General features: G+C 53.8%; 1 protein-coding gene across 3 annotated transcripts in view; it reads right to left on the bottom strand.

The window, feature by feature from the left end:
- The window catches only part of PLCE1 (phospholipase C epsilon 1), a 66,867-nt gene extending 47,815 nt beyond the window's left edge, over nt 1-19,052 (bottom strand). For all 3 annotated transcript variants that reach the window (XM_078861746.1, XM_078861748.1, XM_078861747.1), the window contains exons 1-2: nt 16,367-19,052; nt 535-811 (exon numbers count right to left, since the gene is read on the bottom strand). In XM_078861746.1, coding sequence (XP_078717872.1) covers nt 535-811; nt 16,367-18,649 — 2,560 coding nt within the window. In that variant the 5' untranslated portion in view covers nt 18,650-19,052. The remainder of the gene's footprint in view (nt 1-534; nt 812-16,366) is intronic.
- Between the last annotated feature and the right edge of the window lie 2,207 nt (nt 19,053-21,259).

Genomic DNA, 21,259 nt, shown 5'->3' with positions numbered 1-21,259 from the left:
GCCTCCGTTTGTCTGTGCTGCTGCTGGTGTTGTTGTTGTTGCTGCTGCTGTTGTTGTTGTTGTTGCTGCTGTTGTTGTTGTTGCTGCTGTTGTTGTCGTCACCGAGGAGAGTTCGGCAAGATCTGCGTGGCGCTGCGTGGGGGATGCCGGTGACGTGGCTGCGCTATGGCTGGCGTCCTTGTGTTTCGTAGGCTTGCAATGATCCATCGGTTGAAGTACGTTTGTACGATCATGATACACCCATCGAACTATGGCTCCCTATGGTTATGCCAATTACATGCCAATGAGGTGTGAATGTAACTCGAGGTGAACTCTATACACCGGCTTTCACTGGGAGAGATTATGTAGATCGTACCTTCAGGTGAATTAAAATAATGGCGAAGAACATATGCGACAAACAATACAAATAACAAAGCTTAAACAGGATACAACACATTATTTTTTTATTCAAATTGTTACCCCTAATTGTGACAAATGAATTACCGAATGAGGCAAATCGTTAAGTGCCGGCGAGCGAGCGAGCGAACGTCCTACCTTTGGCAGGGCTCTTCCCCTGCGCGGACGCGGTGGTCAGCACGGGGCTCGTGACCCCGGGGCGCGACCCCAGCAGAAGCACGGCCTCCAACAGCGCGCCGGACACGCGCTCTCGGAGCCCCTCGGCGGGCAGCCAGCCCCGCACCGCGACCGCGGCCGCCGGGGCTTTCGCGGCAAGCGCCGCCGCCACCGCCCGCGCCCGGGCCGTCACCGACTCGGCCAAAATCTTCCTGGATGAGTGCAGGAGGTGCGCGTCTCCCCCGTGCCACAGGAGCACCTGCGGGGAAAAAAGCGGCGGTGGCGGCGCGGGCGAGGTCACTTGCAGGGCCGACGGGACGCGTCGTCGACCGCCAACGCCTCTCGCGTGGCTGCAAAACGCGACGGGCAGCTGCAGGCTCGGTCCTCGTACACCCGCCCGCCCCGCTCGGTGTGCAAACAACGGCGTGCGCGCGAGTACCTGGATAGCAAGGGGGCCGACCGATAAAGCGCTTGACGTGAACGTGACATTCAGCGGCACGGCGGGCGACGAGCCGGCAAATCAGTCGGCCCACGTGGGAGCGCGGTCGCGGCCAATTAACACCGGAGCGGGGTGCCGGGCTCACGGCGGGAGGAGAGCACGAGGCGCACGAGGCGCACGCAGCGGGGCCCACCCGCACGGCGGGCAGGCCACCCCGGAGCAATCAGAGGTGTGTTTGTGTGTGTGTGTCTGTGTGTGTGTGTGTGTGTCTTTGTGTGCGTGTGTCTTTATGTGCATGTGTGTGTGTGTTTTTGCGTGTGTGTCTTTGCCTGTGTGTCTTTGCGTGTGTGCGCATGTTTGTGTGCGTGTGTGTGCGTGTGTGTGCGTGCGTGTTTGTGCGTGTGCGTGCGCGTGCGTGTTTGTGCGTTTGTGCGCGTTTGTGCGCGTGTGTGCGTGTGTGTGCGTGCGTGCGTTTGTGCGTGTGCATGTGTGTGCGCGCCGCTTCCTCGCGGATTATCGCGCCACATCCCGCGGAGAGCGCAGCGCCACGGGACGCCTCGCGGCGCCTTCGGCGGCGCGGAGTTGCGGGGGATGAGGAGATGCAATTAGGAGTGGGATGCGGGGGTAGGCGGGCTCCTGGTTGAAGAGTAAAACACTCGCACAGGAAATAAGGAAAGCGACGGCTCGGGAGCACGCTGAAGAAGACAACAAATTCGCGGAGACGAGATGTTGTTATTATTTTTTTGTTACCCTCGACAAATAAAATTCAGTTAAAGTGATTGCTTGCCAATGTGGAACAAAACGGGGTATTCTCTGAATTGTACGAGAAACTTTCCCCCCTATGTTTTACAGCCAAATCTGGGGTGCATCTTAAGATCCCTGAGCCAGTGGTGAAAACTCCACATTCCTATAACAAGCCGTATGTATGTACATTGAACTTCTTTCGCACCGTACGTAGCTAACCGTGCTCATTGTAGGTGCGGCCTATTTCTGTGTCCGCGTGGCGCCAGATTTGTTTAACGACGTTGACACAGGGCACGAGTTCAGGCCACGTCTCACTTTCCAGAGCGTTTCATCACGCGGGGGAACGCAGTCCTTTCCTTCTTGACATTTGCAACGTCCAAGTATTATGGCATTACGTTCCACATTGGAGCCGGGTTTTAATTTCGCACATTTACATATATATGATTAAAACACGTGCTCCAAACCGCGACTGCTGCACAGACACATCGAATATCACGGAACGACTTTGAAATTACATCAAACGCCTTTTTTCTCCCCAACTTACACAACAACCCAGCTGCACTCTTCAACTGTGCATGGTGGAGTTGATCATTCCGCCAAATCATCCAAGTAAATCCCAGCTCTGGGCTTGAAAGAACAAAGAACAAAACCAATGTTTTGTACACAAGCAACTTGGCTGAGACTCATAAAACTGGCCAAACACAAAAAAATAGGTTTTATTTCACATGGGCGTTTCGGCTTTGCATCTGGCTCAGCAGTGCAAGTGGTACTGCCAAAGCAGGATGCCTGCTGTAAAGTTGATGTTAAAGTGCCTTGACATAATTCGTAACAGTAAACCATTGTGTTGCTGTGTCCCAACCAAATGTCCACATCTGTAAATGTAAAAAAAAAATTTGAAAAATATTTTACCAGGTAAGGCCCACCGAGCTCGATAGCTCTTTATCAGAAGCCACCTGACCAACATACCTCTCTGGTGTGTGACTGTGGTCACCCAGTCCAGCGTCACGGGACATCGAACAACAGATACAAAGAAGGAGGCATCATCATCATCACAGCGATGCACCACTCCACTACTCCCGACGCAATCATCCGGCTCAACCACAGCGCCGCTCTACGCCAACACGAGCCGTACGAAGATGAAGATTGTCACAACAGCACGTGGGGCACTTTTCTGACAACGTGTTCCCCTGCTGCTGCCGAGTCTGTTTACAGATTGGGGGGGGGAGGGGGGATCGTCCATAACGGCTGCGAGGTGTTCACCGAGGAGGGCAGGAGGAGGGTAACGCCGCGTTCAGCGTCGTCGCTGCTCACGGCGTACTCTGCAGTGTACTGTACTCTCAAATGTACCCTGCATTGTCAGCGTGCTTGGTGAGAATACTCTTTGCAGTCTTGCAGGCCGGGCACAAGATCTGTTCTGCACGCTGTAACGTCGCATGGGTTGTCACCCCCTCCGAGGCCGACTACGGTGCCCGCCTTTTTCTGTCGGCGATTTCTTCTCTGCGTAACGTAAAGAACAAAGGGTTTGTAGACAATAAGACAAAAGGTATTGGCACGAATCACCAAATTAGCCGACAGCACAGACCGGATTAACGACAGCGCGTTAGTTTTACCCACAACTGTCCTCCCTGCTGCCTACGGAGTACCCTCATTGTGTGCTTGCGCGTAACGTGCGGTCTCCAACTGCAGTCCGAGTCAAACGTGGCACTCTTGTTTCTCCACCACCACTGCCTACGAGGGCCAGAGCCCATAGACCAAAATACTCGACTGGATTCACCGTTGTGGACAATGCCCACAAAATGCGTCTCTGCTTTGCGGCGGCGTTATCGGTGGCGCTGGCACGGCGATGTTTTGAAGAACTCTCGGTTTTGTGGTGTGTGCGAATCGCTGCTGGCGCATGACCATCAGTTTTAACCGGCAAATCTGGTTGCCCACACAAAGTGCGGCACACCACCGACTGCTTTCTCTCTGCTCACAGCCGCCGTGCACAGATAGAGGGAAGCGATAACGTCCCTGGACCCCACGGTTGGGGACGTGCTAGGGTGGCCACCGAGTGCTTGGTATGTGTGTGCGTGTTATTTTAGTGTCTGCAGATGGTAGTAGGCGCCAGGAAATATGACCTACACAGTTATGAAGTCCCCTGACAACGTCGATCGCTACGGGTTGTTAATCGCCATAGTGGGGAGCGTTCGTGGTGTCATTGTTTAACAATTATTGTGAAATCTTGATTTGAAGCTTTCGTGACTGCAGGAATCCATACTCTTTGGGTCTTTCAGTAAAGTCACGTGACTTTACCGAAAGACCCAAAGAGTATGATTATTTGACCGGATAACGATGAGGTTTTACAGCCAGTTGAATTTTGTGAGAGTCGTCTATGAAACGCGCGACACCACAGCGACTTAAACAACCGACGGTGTGGCTACCAACGCAACAAAACACAGCAACGCTCGTAGCCTGGACAATAATGGTAAACGATTAAACTACTTTGGTATCCAATCATCGAATATAAACGTGTTAAAGTTCAAATTGAAAATACAGGATTTATATTTTATACTTTCACATTTGTACCAAACACGTATCAAAGCAAACCAATATACACAATTTGGAAGCTGTCAATGAATCTAATTGGCGTGATTCATGTGGCTGTGCAGCCTCGTGGCATACCGAGTGGTGGGCCACTGAGACTGGGAGGCTGGGTGTCAATTGTTTTGTTTCATGGCAAAGCTGGAACAGCTGCAGGAGCTGGCAAAGGGAAGGCGGGGAAGGCGGCGATGGCGAGGTGTGGTGGCCTCCTCGGTCTCGTGTTAGTCCACAGCAGTTGGGCCATCATCCACAAACGGTACGCGCTGCTGTGTCGGCTTCATACTCTTTAGGAATAATCAGTGCAACAAAACTATTTATCATGCGGTCACAAAAGTGTATTTTTTATAGATACCCTTCAAGTTTACGCTGTGAGTGCCGGTCCACTCCACAATCAATCGCCGCCATCTCCGCTAGTCAGCTCATGGCGACCGCCAGATCGTTCCGCGCACTCGAATATCGCGAATTAAACGTCACGGCTTCGCGGTCAGCGGTCCATTGGCCTGGAACTCACCTACCCACTCGCTCACCTACTCACCCACCCACTCACCTACTCACCCACTCACCTACTCACCCACTCACCCACCCACTCACCTACTCACCCAACCACTCACCTACTCACACACCCACTCACCCACCCACTCACCTACTCACCCAACCACTCACCTACTCGGTGGTCCGTCGTGCAGAAGCGGCGGCTAAACGGGCCCTGGTGGAGGGTTATCAGACGCCCTCGTAGGATAACAACTAAAGTCAGGAGGGGGCTTCCTGTAGGCAGATGGAACCCACCAGGTTATTGTGACCATGCCACTAAAAGTAATTTGTTTGACATTTCCCAAGGCACTTTTGCGAGTGGGAATCTCTGGAAAATTCCCAGCTTGTCCTGTGGTTACCCTGTCGCTGGGAAGAGAGACGGCCGCCCCCTTCCCCGATCCGTGGATTCGGCCTCACACCCACCAAGATCCCAGGCCACGAACGTACACGCGCGCACACACGCACACGCGAACGCACTCGCACACACACACACACGCACGTACGTACGCACACACACACGCACACACACACACACGGCTTGTCCCTTCTGTGCTGCACCCCATTGCTGCTGCACAGAGTCTTCAGTACAATGGGGGCGCTTATCTCTTCAGGACCACTCATCCCACGACTCAACTCATGATGATCTCTGATGCCCAGAGATGGAATGTTGACAGCAAACTCAAGCATACAAAAGACAAAACCCCCCGCCCTCCATTTAGCCATACAGACTGCAGGGACAAGTGCTGATAGCAAACGCCTATTTAGGCATGCACACCACACAGGGAAAGGTGTGGCCGGCACCACACCCTGCCATTGCTTTTGTTTTTTTACACACCGCAAGAGGTACTCACTCAAGGCCGGGTTGACCTTGGGGAGTCCCAGGACAGAGCTGGGTGCCACGGGCCTCCAGTGTGCACGGGTGAGGGTCGACCCCAGGTGTCTGGGGTCGTGGCGCGATGCACCAACCCCTCCGGCTCTCTCCCCATCCCCACCGCACAAATAATGGTCATTGTGCTCAGAGTCCTGAATAACTCTTTCCAATCTCTTTAAAATGCAAGGGAGCCCAAAAAGGGAACGAAAATACGGCATCTCTGTCGATAGTTTATCTCTTTTAGCCATCCTGTTTAATTACTGGGCTGTGATAAGTAAAATATTTAGGTGACACGGTGGCATTGGGAAAAGTGAATGTGAATGAATACTGCGAAGTTGATGGAAAAACATCCTTGTGAGGCATTTGTTTTTAACTTGAAGCGAGGAAACATCACGACATTGATGAGGAGACGATCGCTTGCTGGAGCCACACATCTCCAGCACCTACCCCCGACGGCGGATCCGTTTCGATGTTTGAGTTTAACTTTAATACTGTGCGTTGAGAAGGAAGCGAGCGTTTAATCGCCGCTGTTAGCGTCTGCCACTTTGTGAGCCGACAAGAGTGTCACTCCTGCAGCTGGCCTCCGTCATAACAATGTGGAATTTCCACCTTCGGCTTGGGGCTTAAACGGAGCCTAATACCGCCCCACGTGTTTGATTGGAAAGAAACTTTGACTTTTAAAACCGATCCAAATGTGTTACAATACACCTCTGTCCTGCACTCGGACACATAAACCACCGCACACCCCCCTTGTCTCGACAACACGAGCCCTCGAGAGCGAGCACTCGGGAGCTCGAGGGGGCACTGAGCCCTTTGGAGTAAAATCATCTCCCTTTGTTGGCCACAACCTAGCACCTGCAGGTGCATCAATAGCGAAACAGCTCAACGAGAGCCTGGAGGAAGGCACGGCTATTGGAGCAACGTGACGCGTGCCACGGATTGACAAGCAATCCGTCGAAGCGAGCAGCGGAGGCTGACCCTTACTCAAGTCGGTGACCCCCATTCGACCAAGGTCGAGGGGAGAAAAACACTGAATCAAGCGGTCCAATGGAAGAGGCGGAGTCGACCGAGACAAAGAGCATTAACACCGAGTCGATAGAGCCTTTCCGTGAAGCGACAGACCCACGGCTATTTCGGAGGCTCACTAATTGGGGCCAAACGTCTGAGCCAAGGGACACAAAGAGATAACAGCACGCGAATCCATCGTGCGAAATGACACTTAACAGCGTCTTGGATGGCAGCAGCAGCAGCATCCTCCCTCTCCACCTCCTAAGTGGCAAGCTGCAGTGGCACGGCTGCTGCTGCTGCTGCAGAAATACTGCGTGGCAGTGAGTGAGGTTGCACTCCAGGACACCGCGCGGGGTTGGCGAGCCAGCGGTTCTCGTTGGGAGTGAACTCTTGGCAGCGTACGTTGGATACAATGTCCAGTGGGGGCTGCCTCGCGTGCCATCAAATGCTAATCTGCCTCTCGCACAAAGGGGCACGGTCATAGCAGAAAAAGAAGACGGGGCAGAGGCTAGAGGGGAGGAAAAATAAATATATAAAATGAATCAGAAAATAAATAGCGATTATAGTCCAGCCGCCACCGTCGGGGAGAGGCGGCGTTGTGGCCCCGCTATTGTCGAGGGCCTCAATCGGGGCCTTGTTGGCCACAAGACACGGGGTCTGTGTGCCCGCGAGTCGCGTGGGCGACGCGTGGGAGTAATCGCCTCTCTAATCCCACGCCGCCTCCTTCCCCGCCACTCCGAAATGCCTCGCTCCGGACCACGTGCCGCACCCCCTCTCCATCAACCCCTCAACCCCCACCCATCCACCAGCATACTTTGTTTTAATTTCAATCCCAAGCACGCCAGACATGACTCATTCATCATTATCCTACACGCACAGGCCAAATGTTATCCGGACCCGATTGTTTTAGTCGGTGCATTACTGTACACGGGTTTAGTATTGGTTCGTTGAAATGGCGTAATATGCAAGACACTGTTACAAAACAGAATATTTATAAAGCAACCGCATCTCCAGACGCTCCACAGGGAAATAAAAAGCTTTCGCTTTGTGCACACGACTTAAACAAACGGGGTCTTTAGTCTCGACTTGAAACGAGGGCAGCAGAGTCTTGATCCCACAAAGGTCAGGAGGGAGAGAAATCCAGACATCAGCGGCAGAAGCCCCACAGTCGACTCTCCCCGTGGGGGGAGAGTCGACTGTGGGGCAGCTTGGTAAGGAGAAAGGCCTCCACAGTTGGAACGGAGATAACGCGACGGGGAATAAAGTGGGCTAGAGGAGAGAGGTACAGGCGGGGGGGGGGGGGGGCAAAACCATCACTAGTTGGAACATTAACGTGAACGGTCAGGAAGCCAGCGGAGAGACTGTAGCACTGGAGTGATATGACCACCAACTATCCGGTGACACATTTGACCTTGTGCTGCACCATCGTGTGGACAGCGCTTCTCCACTATCCGACATTGCTACTCAGGCACCAGCGTCCCAGCTCTTCAAGAGCTATGGTGAGCATGGCAGGACAAGGTTAAAATACAAAGCCACAATCTGAGGCCTTACATAAGCACGAGTTTGATAGCAGTTTCTGAATCTAGGCCGAAACTCAAAACACGTGAATTCATGGTTGTTTTAGAAGGAAAAGATTCTGCGGATGAAAGGCAGACGAGTGTGGCTGGCCGTGAGTTGGTGGCACGAGGGCAACGTGCATCCTGGTTACCCCTTTAGAGACCCGACCCTAACGCCAACGACATTCGGTGACATTCACAGCAGCAGCAGCACAAGGCCAGATTCATGGGTCTCCCGATCTATAAACCAAGACACGACAGCAAACACTCGGAAAATCAACTCATTAAGCTGTGAATTAAGTAATGGTAAAATAAAGTCAATAAAAAGCCCTTTGCTGAATAAGCTCAAAGTTGAATAAACGGAAGTATACAAATAGTTTTTAAAATAAATAAAAATGTCTGCAGACTTCAAGGTGCTGAGGTGCCGTGGGAGAGAGTTCCAGAGTGTGGGGCCGCTGCACAGGAAGCCGCTCGCAGCAGAGAAGATCTGCAGCCCAAATCTTAGAGGCCTTGAGGGGACATGGGTGCAGCAGCAGCGAGTCTCGGGTGCGGGCTGGGGTAAGGCGGTTCAGAGCTTTGTGGGTTAGCGATAAGATTTTAAACGGAATCCCGTGTGAAACTGAAGCCAGTGCAGACAGGCCAACACGGTCGCAATGCCATCTGGTTGTGTTCTGGTGAACCCCCAAGCAGCCGCATTCTGCACACGCGAAAAGTTGTTTAAGCACCTTTGTAGCCACACCACGGAGCAAGACACTGCAATGGTCGATGCGAGATGAATTGAAGGTATGGAGTAGGTTCTCTGCATCTGAAGTGGAATCCAATTTACACACAAAAACAACTATCCTGAGCTTTCGCCTTGTCAGGGAAACTGCCCATATTTGAGCTCATATGTATTAAATTGACAAGGCTCAAGACATTGGCGTGGTCAACACCACGCCATCTTCGTCTCCAGCTACTAACTTTAGACGAAGTTAATCCAGCAGAGGGCTAGACTGCCACCACTCACCACGGGTGACAGGTGATGAATATGGGGTTCAGGAATCGGACCCAGACCACTGGGATTGTAGAACAGGAATCTGCAGGAGGGATGTGTCAAAGCTCTGTCACGTTTCCCAGTGGAGGCTTGCGCGAGGTTACTCGGTGGCTGGGTAAACTGCTGCTTGTGGCTGAGTAAGAGCGAGTTGGATAATTTGCATAACAGTTTGGTCTAGCGTTGCGGTCTGAGTCAGTCTGTCTCGAAACCTGTCAGAGCCCGGCACAAAAGGCATGTGCACACAAGCACACACGTACCACAAGAGCGAGGGGTAGGCATCGACATGAACACGCACGCGCACAAAACTCCCACGTCCAATAATGCGTGCACATCAGGGTCATCTACGCAAATCGTGCAAGCAACAATTTGTCCTCAGAGCAAGTTTATATTTCCTCTTTCGTGCTTTCGGTCGAGTCACGTAGGTAGAACAAATAATAGATCATGACGTTTCGATCGCCACACAAGCAATCGTCTTAATGTATGGATTCCTGCAGTCGCGAAAGCTTCAAATCAAGATTTTTATTTTAATCCACGCGATTTGTTGTTCTTCGCCTCGTGCAATGGCGTTGGCAATCACCGGCCTGGTGTGGCTTCAAAGTGGCTACTCGCCCAGGGCCTCAACTCACCGCTGTCTTCACTTATCCGGCCACTCTGTGACAATATCAGTGCCGTGCCGTATAACCAAAACGTGAATTTTACACCCCCCGGTGTAACGACTCGCGCAATGCCAAGCGTTCACTCCACTTTCTTACCACAAAGACGTTTAAGAACAGACTAATGCCACATCTGACATCGAAATTAAATAGTATTTATCGACCCCTTGGCAAAACTGTCCAGCACTGAACTATTTTTTATGTCACGATGTTTAAATGCTCAATTACACCAAACTAAATAAACTGAGTATCACACACGATAGACTACGTCACTGTATTCGTATACTTGAGGTTGTGTTGAAACTGTTTTTGCTAATTTACAAAGTAACCTCACTTATTGTCTCAGGCATTGGGAGAAGCATGTTTTTACTGTTGACCCCCTAAAATATCACAGAGTGAATTTCCCTCACTTGCCACGCTCATGCCATCACCCAGCAGCCCCCTCGGAGCACTAAGGCATTGTTCATCTCCAGAACGAGGCCCTCAGACATGGGCCTAACAACATCAATTGCAATACCAGCTGATGACATTGACTCTGCACTGGTGACTGGACATACATTAATCGAGCACCCTCCACTCGCCAAACTGGTTTGGTATTAATGTGGAGCTCTGAAAAAAGGTACGTGTGATCTCTGGGTTGGCGAGGTATTTTTCATTCGGACCTAGCATCAACTCTGAGCTGCAAAAAAACTCTCATGTCACTTAGCAGCTTACTGTAGAACTATGGTACAGTTGACCCCAGAATCCCCAGTTCTTTTTGTACGTGACATCAATTACATTTTTGCATAGGTAAAAATTCGGTTAGCCCTGATTTATCTTCTATAACGCCGTTGTTGTGAGTCCTGCTTGTTATAATTTATATTTGCTGCATTGTCCTTCTAGTTTTTACGTAAACGCTTTGCGCGATTTCGATGACCCAGGTTGGCCGCTCTCGTGAAGACTATCCTGGTCTCTTCACTTCTCGCCAGGCTAAATAAAATAAACTTGAACTTAGATTCAAATCATTAATATTAAATAAGGTCAACAGCAAAATCCACATTGCACCATCTGGCCTGCGATGTACTGGGCTTTAATGCCCCAAGTTGTCCTGCACACCGGTGGGTGTAATTCCCCTAGTTATCTCACCAGCTGGTGTCACCCCTACCCAGGGAACCTGCTTCGAATACGGTCATTCAACTGTCTGGATACCCTCCACAAATCTCCCACCTTGAACAAAACAAAGAAACCAGGGCATACGCACAGTTTGTTAGGCCCAGCAGCCACTGTAAAAACTCACCATGCACAGGTTGGGTTACGTTGCTGGCACTGTTGCTTCCAGTAAAGTTGGAATATGTTTGCCATAGGCTATGCTGTTTATTATCTAAATGTACTGTAGAGTCATAAGATCAAGAGGCCATTCATATGACAAATGAGTTGGAAGTCACAATGCCATGTCACAGTAGCCTTGGCTATTCTAAAATTCAACAAACCTCGTCCTTAAAACAGCCTGCTATTACAATCCCACCCCACCATCTGATCCGGCCTATCTTGTCAAGCTCATCCGAGTCTACATGTGGGACCTATACAGTGATATAGATAATGCATCAGCGAACACGGGGTTGTTCCGTGGTGTGCAGAGAGAGGGGAACTCCCCCTGTCTACATTCTCTCACTCAACGACACTCCCTCATGTACTTCACACAACCGCCCACAGGAATGCTGCAAGTTTACATGCAGCAGTGCAGGGGCCTAGTCACGTGTACACAAACACTTGCAAGTTGCAGGTTATGCCTGAGACCAATGTTTCACCCCCTTGTGCATACAGCAATGCATATTTATTAAAACTATGGAGCAGCAGTAGCAGCAACACAGAGCGATGGATTTCCCAAATGATAAGGCACCAATACTCATCGAATTGATTGAGTCAAATGTACTACATTGCATTCCTGAGCCAGTGGTGAAAACTCCACATTCCTATGACAAGCTGTATGTATGTCGAACTCCTGACGCCAATTGAAACTATCAATGTTTCGATTGCAAGTCGCCCACTCCTATCCAGCGTGGCAGGATCGTGCTTGATCGCATGAGAGCTCTTTGCTGTTTTACAACAAATGCTCACTCACTCGCTTCACAATCGTTTCCTTATTGCGCAACCACTTTACATTTCGGAGAAATCGTCATCGAACCTATCCACTGCTGGATGAAGGCCTCCCCAAGCCGTCGTCATATCTCACAGCCTCACGACGAAACGATCCGTCGTTCAGTCGTTCCTCGGTGGCTCTCCACCACCGGCCATCGTACCCCGTCTGGCGCCGCATCTGGTTCAAGCCACCGAGCTCTCTAAACAGTCCACAACTTGTGGATGTTCTCTAACCCACGTGTTCCTCTTCCCGTATAGAATAGGCGCAATGATTCTCGGGACGCTCTCCAGATTGTGTTCCACGCTGCATGGACCTGAGCTTGGTTACCACCTTTGCCAGGTTCTTCTGTCTCTCTTGTGTAGCCTACAGGATGTGGGGCAAAACTGTGGAGTGCCAATAGAAACCACACACGCACACACACGAGTGCATAACATTCAAAGGCTTGCACAGCTGCGTTCAAGAATCCTCCTTTTCGTTTCCGTTTGGCACTTGACAAAATGGTAAGTTTTGTTTACATTTTGACACGTGCACATGAAGAAACGTACACACGGTTGTTCAGGGCCGACATGCCCACGCACGCACACTAAGACAAAAAGAGTTTTGGGGCAAGTGCTGTTAGCGAGCACCTATGAAGGCCATAACGGCACACGAGGGGGTGGGCGACCAGCACCACGCCCGACAGCCTTTGTCTCCCTAGTGGTGATGTTTACACACCGCACCAGCTACTCATTTGAGGCCAATTCGACTTTGCGGAGGCCCGGGACCAGTTCAGAAAACCGTCACTGGTGTTGCTCATGAGCGGGAATTGACTTCGGGTCACCGGGTTCGTAACAAAGCTCGCTAGCCGCGACACCGCGTCTCCCCACCAGGCACACGCACGCACACACACGCCACACCATGTGTCCCATGTTCGCTCGTTGCCAAAGAAACAACCAAACTGTGCACGCTTCTGCATGTCATCATGCGTCTTCTTGCCAGCATTGCGGAGCGTATTTACTCAAGTAAAACGAATGGATTTGAAATCTTATTGAAAGATGAGATTTCAAACATTCTAATCGGAGAAGAATCCGGCGTTATGACCTGGACACGTAATATGCATTTCACCCAAATAAACATTCCTCTCATAAGAAGCAAGGCAAATTATATTGGGAAACGTCGGGAAGGAGAAACGCCGGCACGTTGCTCGTTGAAGCCAATTTAACTTCCAGCCGTCAGCTGGAAGTTCCAAATCGGTTGGAGCATTTAACGAACTCAAAACCCCATGGCCTCTCCCACCCCATGAAACAAAAACTTTCCTGTCAATTAAAACAAACAGAAACCACTCCCCTTTCCTAAACACATCAACTCCTTAACATCCTCACGAACCGACTCAAATATTAAAAACCAACACCTCTCTGCAAGGAATGTTAAATGATCAACAACACGTGACATTATGTCAAGAGCGAGCCAGTGCTTGGCGAGGTGCACCGAGCTGCGTAGGGGGTTCCGCGGTTGCGCTGTGCAGCCCTCCGCTGCCTTTCCGTGTCGTACCGCACGCTGTCCGGGCACGGCGATCGACGTTTCGCACCACGTGCCGGGGAGCTTCTTTGGCAACGGAATTACATTGGCACAGGCCGGGAGCCGGTTCGAGGCTCCTGACGAAGCAACCCAGCGCATGAAATACGACCCGGAGAGGCAGCCGGAGAGAGCTGGATGTGCGTCTGTGGCAAGCATCTCGCGTGTGCGCGAGTGGAGACGCTGCGGGAGCCGAGTGCTCAACCAGGTAACCAGCGTTGCCTGCATCTGGGCATTATCTGTCAAACCCCGTGGACTGTCAAGGCAGCCCATTCAATGATATTACCCAGAATGCAGCAGAACGCACAGCTCTTTCTGTTGTAGAAATGTGTGGTGTGTCACACGCTCCAGAAATGTTGAAACCTCGCCCTCACGCGTCTGTAGCTCTGGAGTTGTGGGGCCGCCTCAACATGCCTGCACGCTCCAGTAAAACTCACTCCGCTCGTCCAAAGTTGGGTCACGTTTCTGAACGAAACTCCAGTACCATTAGCCCCCACATCTGATTAATTGGCACGTTAAACCACCGGCATCCAGTTGTTATTTTAGCTGTTATTATAGCGTTTTTTTTCTTTTCACACAAACACCGGGGTTGCTAGGGGAGAGAGAGTTTGCACCACTGCCAGACTGCAGCTTGGCCCAGCTCACACCCACACCTGGCGATTTTTCGAGAAATCATTAGTTAATAATGGGTATGTTATCGCACACCCTGCACTCGCCCTGCGTGCACCTCTGTCTTCCACTTGTGTGTGCCTCTCAACGTCCTTAGGGCCACAGAACATGCAGGCGAGAGGTGAAGGTGCAGCCACCGCAAGTGCTCGCCCATGCCACTGCTGGTGGAAGGGCCTCCCCGCTCGACTGAGCTCTACTGAGCCCCTTTAAAGGGAGATCGTTGGCCTAATCTTCCTCACGGGCCAGTCGTCTTAGAAGCAGTGGCAATGCACAGACTCTACGTGACCGCACGTGCCCTGCTGACCTAACGGTGGCCGTGGTGCCTGTCCATTTACACCGCTTGGTGGACAGAGGGGGGGTGGAGGGGGGATTTAATAAATAAACTTTCACCCTTTGCCAGGAGGATGTGGTAAATGGTACATTTATAAACTCTACCGATCAACAAAATGTCTAGAGTCATTAACTGGCCAATATTTATCTGTGCGTGTGAGCAAATACACGCATGTTTAGTGTCTTCCCAGCACGGCTTCACGCTGACACCTGCCCTCTCGAACACGGTGGGGGGGGGGGGATCGCCAATCGGCACCGGGAGGTCGTCTCAAGACTTGGGAACCGGTCTATGAAGATCGCCTTAACGCTGCGGCGGAGCAAGTGCTTTAGACCGCGCTATATGCCGTGTCCCGCCGTACAGCTGTGGTCTCGACGTGTGTGGTATCACCGTGTTGTCGCAGAGGGGCGGTCCGCTGCACCGCGCGACTGCGTGCCCTTCCAAGACGCCCTGCGCCGTGCGCCAGCACAACGTGGAGCAAGCAGCGGCTGCGGTCAAACGTGAGCGCGTGTGTCGGTGTGCTCCCACTCACGTCAGACCCTTCCAGCCGATGCCTTAACGCGCCTTCCCGTGCTGGACCGCCTGTCTGCCCAAAATAACAAACGCCAGACGCCCAGAGCTCTCATCACCCAAACCTCTGGTCAAAGGCAGTGAAGCCGGACTCCGTAAAACATTGTCGAGGAACAGTCTGACAATCATTGATTTAAATTCACGGTGCATTATGACCAAAGTGAATGCTGGCAGACAGAGTGGAACAACGAGGAAGTCAGGATTAGACACCTCATTCGAGATTCAAACATCGCATGCCCCCTGGCATCGCAACATCCACCGGCTGAGTGTAAAATGACAGACACAAGCCACAGTGCCATTGTGGCCATGAAACCCAAACTGTGGACCAGAGAGTAAATCGCCGTAGCCTGCGCTCCTTCAATGGAGCAGGAGGAACAGCAAAACAACACGAACCGTCTCTCTCCTGAAGCCCTCTCGTTGTGGCCAGCAGCAGACCTCGACATTGGCATTCAGCTCCTGAACGTATCGCTGCCATACGCAGGAACAGAAAAGAAGAACCCATTTTCAATCCACTGCTGGATGAGGGCCTGGCCACGCCGTGCAGTCTACGATGGCAGTTTGACTGCACGACGGCGCTCAGGGCGCTTGCTGAAGGTGGGGAGCATTGCCGTACGGTGAAAGAAGAGGTCGCACCGCCAGGCCCTCCCCCCGGTGGGTTCCATCTTCCGCTCCGGTGAGAGTTGCGACTCGATTCGGAGGACATCGCAAATACGGTGAATTGCAGTGCACGATACCGGTAGTAGCCATGAAAAGGAATAGATTATATTTTTAAAGATGCCAAATTGCTCGGCGTATTTGAATAAGGACAGGACGACAAACAGTTCTGCTACTTCTTAATGAAACCCATGTGATGACAAATTATTTTTATAATGAAATAGCGCTGCCAAGGCAGTCCGTGACACGGCGTTTCAAATGTGTCGAGCGGTATTCTTCAAGCTCTACCGAGGCAGACCTCGGCACCAAGAGGGGACGAGAGCAAATCGCCCATCGCCACGGCGACACGACTAGCGAGTGGGGCCTGGCTCATCAGGATCAAGATGCTGAGCGCAGAGCTTGCGTGTCTCATGTGCAGTATGCCAGGCGCAACAGCCCGAGTGCGAAGTGCAGGGGTTAGGGGGCAGGGTGCAAGGTGCAGAGGGCGGAAGGGTGCAGCCCTTACCTTCACGTTGTGTTCTCTCGAGGGGCAGCCCTGCCCCAGACTCCGGATGCACCGCAGGATGCTCAGCGCTCCGTCTGGGTCCTGCTCGTTCCAGAAGCTGCCCGGGTGATGTCCATGGGCCCCAAGCGAGTTGTGTTTGCGATAGTAGTGCAGATGCAGGAGGCGCCTCCTGCGACGGGGCTGCGGGCGCGACGTCGAGTGCCACGCGCCGCCGAAGCGGCCCGTGGGCCGGTACGCCGCCACCGCCGCCGCCGCCATCCAGCCGCAGCGGTCCCAGCAGCCGGGGCACACCGACTTCTTCACCTCAAATCCGCCACGCCGGTATCGGCGCAGCAGCACCACAGAGCTCGCCTTGCGCCGCCTCCCCTCGCAGCAGACCCCACCGCCGCCGTCGTCGTCGCCGTCGCCGCCATCGCCGCCGTCGAGCCGCTCCTCTCTCGTCCATTCTGGCATCGCCACTTCGGTCAGAAGCCCGGCGGGATCGCGCCGCCGGGTCGGCGCCTGCGCCCGGCCGCGCTCGCACACCGCGGGCGACGTCGCGTCCCTCCGGACGAGGCTGCCGTCGGCCTGCTCCTTGGCGCGCTGCCCCGCTCTCTCCTGCTTCTGCCACATGGGCCACAGCAGCTTGGCACTGGCGCGGTGCAGCGCCGCCCTGGAGCTCCCGTAACCGACTCCGTCATCGTCGACCTCCTCGTCCTCGTCCTCGGGATAATCGTCGTTGTCGTAGAGATGCAAGCTGCCGTAGGGGCGACGGAAGTAGCACGTGGCCGCGCTGGGCCTCGTGTGAAATGGGTGGTTTCTCCAGTCTCCGAGCCTGTGGTCCGTAATCGACGCGTTGGGGTCGTGACCTTCGCTCAGAGAAGCCCTCAGGGCCGAGTGACCAGACGCGTTGATGTTCGTGGGCCACTGGACGGCCTGCAGAGGAGAGTGGCACGGTATGGAGTCAAAGCTCACCGAGAGCTGCAGAGGAAGGTGGCCGCCGTCGGCCTGGCTGGAGATGTGTAGCACCGGCTCGGAGACGGACTCTGCAGGATGATGGCAATGAAGGGCCATTATATTTTGATGGGGGAAGCCAGCGTTACGATGCATTGCGGGAGACGGCCGGCGCTCTCGCCCGCGCTCCTCGCTGTCCGGCGTAGTAGGCGCAGCGCTTCCGCCACCCCGTTGACGAACGCTGGCCAAGCGTGGCGACGCCGCGTCTTCGCGCTCGCTCCTCCGGGAGCGCGGTCCGACAGCGCCGGCGGCAGGAGCGGGGAAATTTTCTCGGACCACGGAGGCTCCGGCTGGAGACGAATCCAGAGAAGCCCACCAGGCGCCATTGGCGCTCTTCGCGGCCCGCAGCCTCGGCCGCGAGCAAGCGGGATCGTCCACGCTGCGGCAAGGCTTCAGCGGCGCGTGGCCGGTGCTGGCGCGTGGGGCGTTTTCGCTCGCGGGATTGGTCGACGGGACGCTTCTCGCGGTGCCGCCTGGGCCGTCGGGCGTCAGGGCCTCCGCGCCGCTCAGCGGATCGTTGGAACTCACCAGGAAGAAGCACGTGTAGCTTTGGCCTTGTTCCGAGGTCCCGGCGTCCGAGTCGGAGCGGAACTCGCGGACCGACGTGTGTCCGGGCCCGGGGGACTCGTCAGCGCTGCCGTAGTCGGAGAAGCTGTTTCCACTTCGCGAGCCGGAGCCGGAGTTGAGCGTGTCGCTCGCGCGGCCCTGGTGAACGTGTGCACCGTCGGCGATGCGGACCGTCGCTTCAGTGCGTCGCCCGCCAGGGTGGTTGTCGAAGGCGTCCACGGCACAGGGAACGTCGCCGCACGACGAGACGCCGCCATCGTAGAAGTCGGGGTGAGAGGAGGCGTCGGTTTCCGTGTCCGCAGCATCGTCCAGGTAAACGCTCGGATCTCCGTAGCAGGACCGCACGGGCGACATCCCGTTCGTGCTCATGCAGTCGGAGCCCTCTAAGAGTTCATCGCTGGTACTGCCCTGCCGCTGCAGGCACATCGTCTCGATGTACCTCTCCTCCTCCTCGTCGTCGTCGAACCACAGCCGGGCACTGCCGCTCCCGCCAACGTCATCCACGCAGGCGATCTCGCGCCCGCACCCCTCGCAGACCTCTTCTCCGTAGGGCGCCCCCGGACCCAGGACGCCAAACTCCTCGGTGCGCTCAAAGCTGCCGAGGATGGCGGCGCGGCCGCTGCCGCCCCCGCCCCCGCCGCTCACCACGAAGCCGTCCCTCGGCTCCCAGGGGCCGCACGCTGCCCCTGGGAGGTGCGGCGTCGGCGCCGCCAGCTTGCGCATGGCTCCCCCGCCAGACGATCGGTGCCAGGCAGCTCCCCGCCCCACCCACGCACGAACGGCGCTGCGCGCGTCGCGACCTCCGCGTCCCTCGGGGGGGGCACATCAGGCGCGCGCGCGGCGCATGCTCGCGGAATTACTTTGCCGAAAAGTTTAAATTAATATTGTTGAAAAGAGAGAAAAAAACCACCAGGTGAAGAAAAACTCGGCTGCCAAAACTGGTTGAGCGAGTGCCGTGGCTCTCTCTCTCTCTCGGCGTGCGCTCGGCTCTACTGCGTGGCCGCATTCAAGCGCACCGCACGCTTAACCCCACTCGGCACACGCCCCCGCCCGCTTCTCCCTGGCCCAGGCGACCAGATGATTGCGGTTTGGCGAGGAGGAGAGGTGCGGCGCACGTAAAGGGACGGGGTGCGGACAAAAAAACCCGGCTGAGGGACGAGGCGCCTTCCTCGTCGGGGGCTCGCGCCGCTCCTCCCACCGCACGGCAGTCAATCCACGGGCCAGCCTCCTCCTGAAACACACGGGACACCAACGGCGATGTTTTGGTCGAGGTTATTTGCTGATAACTAAAACACACAACCTTCTTCGTCTCACGGGCGTAGAACGTCGCCTGTTCGTGTTGTCATGAAAAAACTTTTGTCTATTCGACAAAACTTGAAACTGTGGTTGGATAAGCAGCAGGGGGGTCTCTGGATAAAATAACCAAAAATAGCACACTCAAAAAAACACGGTCATACGCATGTGGCCAGGTATACAATTATACCCAGAGAGCCTTCAGACTGTTGGGGCAAGTGCTGGTAGCGAGCACCAATTAAAGACCAAGCAACACACTCGGCCACCTTTATTCTTAGGTTTTTTCGGTAAAGTCACGTAGGTAAAACATCAAAATTAATGAAAATAAAATAAAACAAAAAATCACGACGTTTCGGAGGCAACACAAGTCTCCGTCATCAGGTGGGACCGTCACAGCCGAATTAGCTGCATCGGCCACCTTTGTCTCTACATTATCGATGTCTACACGATGTACCAGGTACTATTACGGCTGAGTCGACCTAGCTGAGGCCCAGAACCTATTCAGATATTCATCATTGATGTTAGCCATAAACAGGACTCGAACTGAGGCTGCCAGGTTATTAGCATAGTGTGCCAACTACTACACCAACACAAATACAACAACAGCTGCCATCACCACGACACTTGTGCCAGGCTAGGTGCACTTTGAGGCCATGTGAAGTATCGAAGGCTCACTGCTGCCAGGAGGTCAAGGCACAGAACCAGGTGCTATCGGTTGACTGAACCGAGATGACCGGCAGATGCACCACCTGTGCTCCCCACTCAAAACACACACAGACAGCAAAACACACTCGCATTGATACGCACTTTCATTCCAGGTGTGTGCTTTAAAATCCAATTTGTGCGCAGATGACCTCGACTGATTCCCTACACGTACGACGTAAGGAGTTGCCGCTTGAGTCAGGTCGACTACCTGAAGGTTTGTGCAGTAAGAGCGCTCTATTGCATCTGGGTCTGGTCCCAGGAATCATTATGAACTCCAGATTCACGTAACCATCTGGTCTAATGGCACCTATGCACAATACCGCAAGCCAGCGTCTATTGTGCGTACAGCAAGTTCAAACAACCGTTGTGCAAAACTAAGTGTTGAAATGTTACATTTACTTAGCAACTTGTTTCAAATTAATCACTTCATTTTTGTTTGCAAAAGTGCATTTATTGCGGCCTACGGCAAGCTCCGTCCAGCGCCCGCACAAGAACCGATCTCGTCGCTCCGTCTCTTCCTCAGCAGGCGAAGTTCCCTCGGATGCCGCGTTCCGCTCCTTGGCTGCCGCTCAGTTACGAATCCTCGACCATCGGCCACCATCGCGTCACCCCCCCCCCTCCCCGTGACTTTAGCTCACGGTCGTGAATATGAGCAAGGGGAGAAGCTAAAAAAGTTGCCATCGCCGAAGCCCTACTTTGCTCGCGAATGCCGCTGATGTGTAAACACTGGCCTGCACCGTGGCACTGCTCACTTCCAAAAGGACATTCGGTTTTTATTAAGATATTTCAATAACCGGGTCCTCTGGCATAACTTGCAAATGACTCATGCTTAGGCCCGCCCCCAATGCTTGCACGAATCCACAAGTTTAGTGGCGTGCACCTCTTCCTCCTACATGCTACGAGCAGCTTCACGGCGTGATTGTTTGATTTTGCCTTGAGGCGGCAAGGAGGGAGCGAGACCTCTGCGCTGTCGACACGAGACGTGCTGAAAACACACCCGACGATTCGGCTCTCGGACTCGCCGAGAACCTGGCCCACCCGGAGTACACAAAGGTTACGCATGTACTGCGATACCGAGTGAAGTTGCACACGGCACGCTAAACAGGCCACCGCACGTCAACAGTGCCCAGGCCGTGGGGTCAGGCCGTTCCTGGGGCACCTACGAAGGCCACCGCCCACAAGTCCCATCGGCCGGACGTCAACTCGGTGGGAAGGAGGAACGTGCACCTAGGAGCTGTCGAGCCACCCCTTTCCTGCGAGCGGTTTTGTCAGGAACGCGGTGCGGAGGATATATGGGAGCCCTTGGATGATATGATCTTGTTACAAAATATTAAG

The sequence above is a fragment of the Lampetra fluviatilis genome, chromosome 12 (genome assembly GCF_964198595.1).
Source record: "Lampetra fluviatilis chromosome 12, kcLamFluv1.1, whole genome shotgun sequence".
Classification (NCBI taxonomy): domain Eukaryota; kingdom Metazoa; phylum Chordata; class Hyperoartia; order Petromyzontiformes; family Petromyzontidae; genus Lampetra; species Lampetra fluviatilis.
This window is presented reverse-complemented; position numbering and strand designations above follow the sequence as displayed.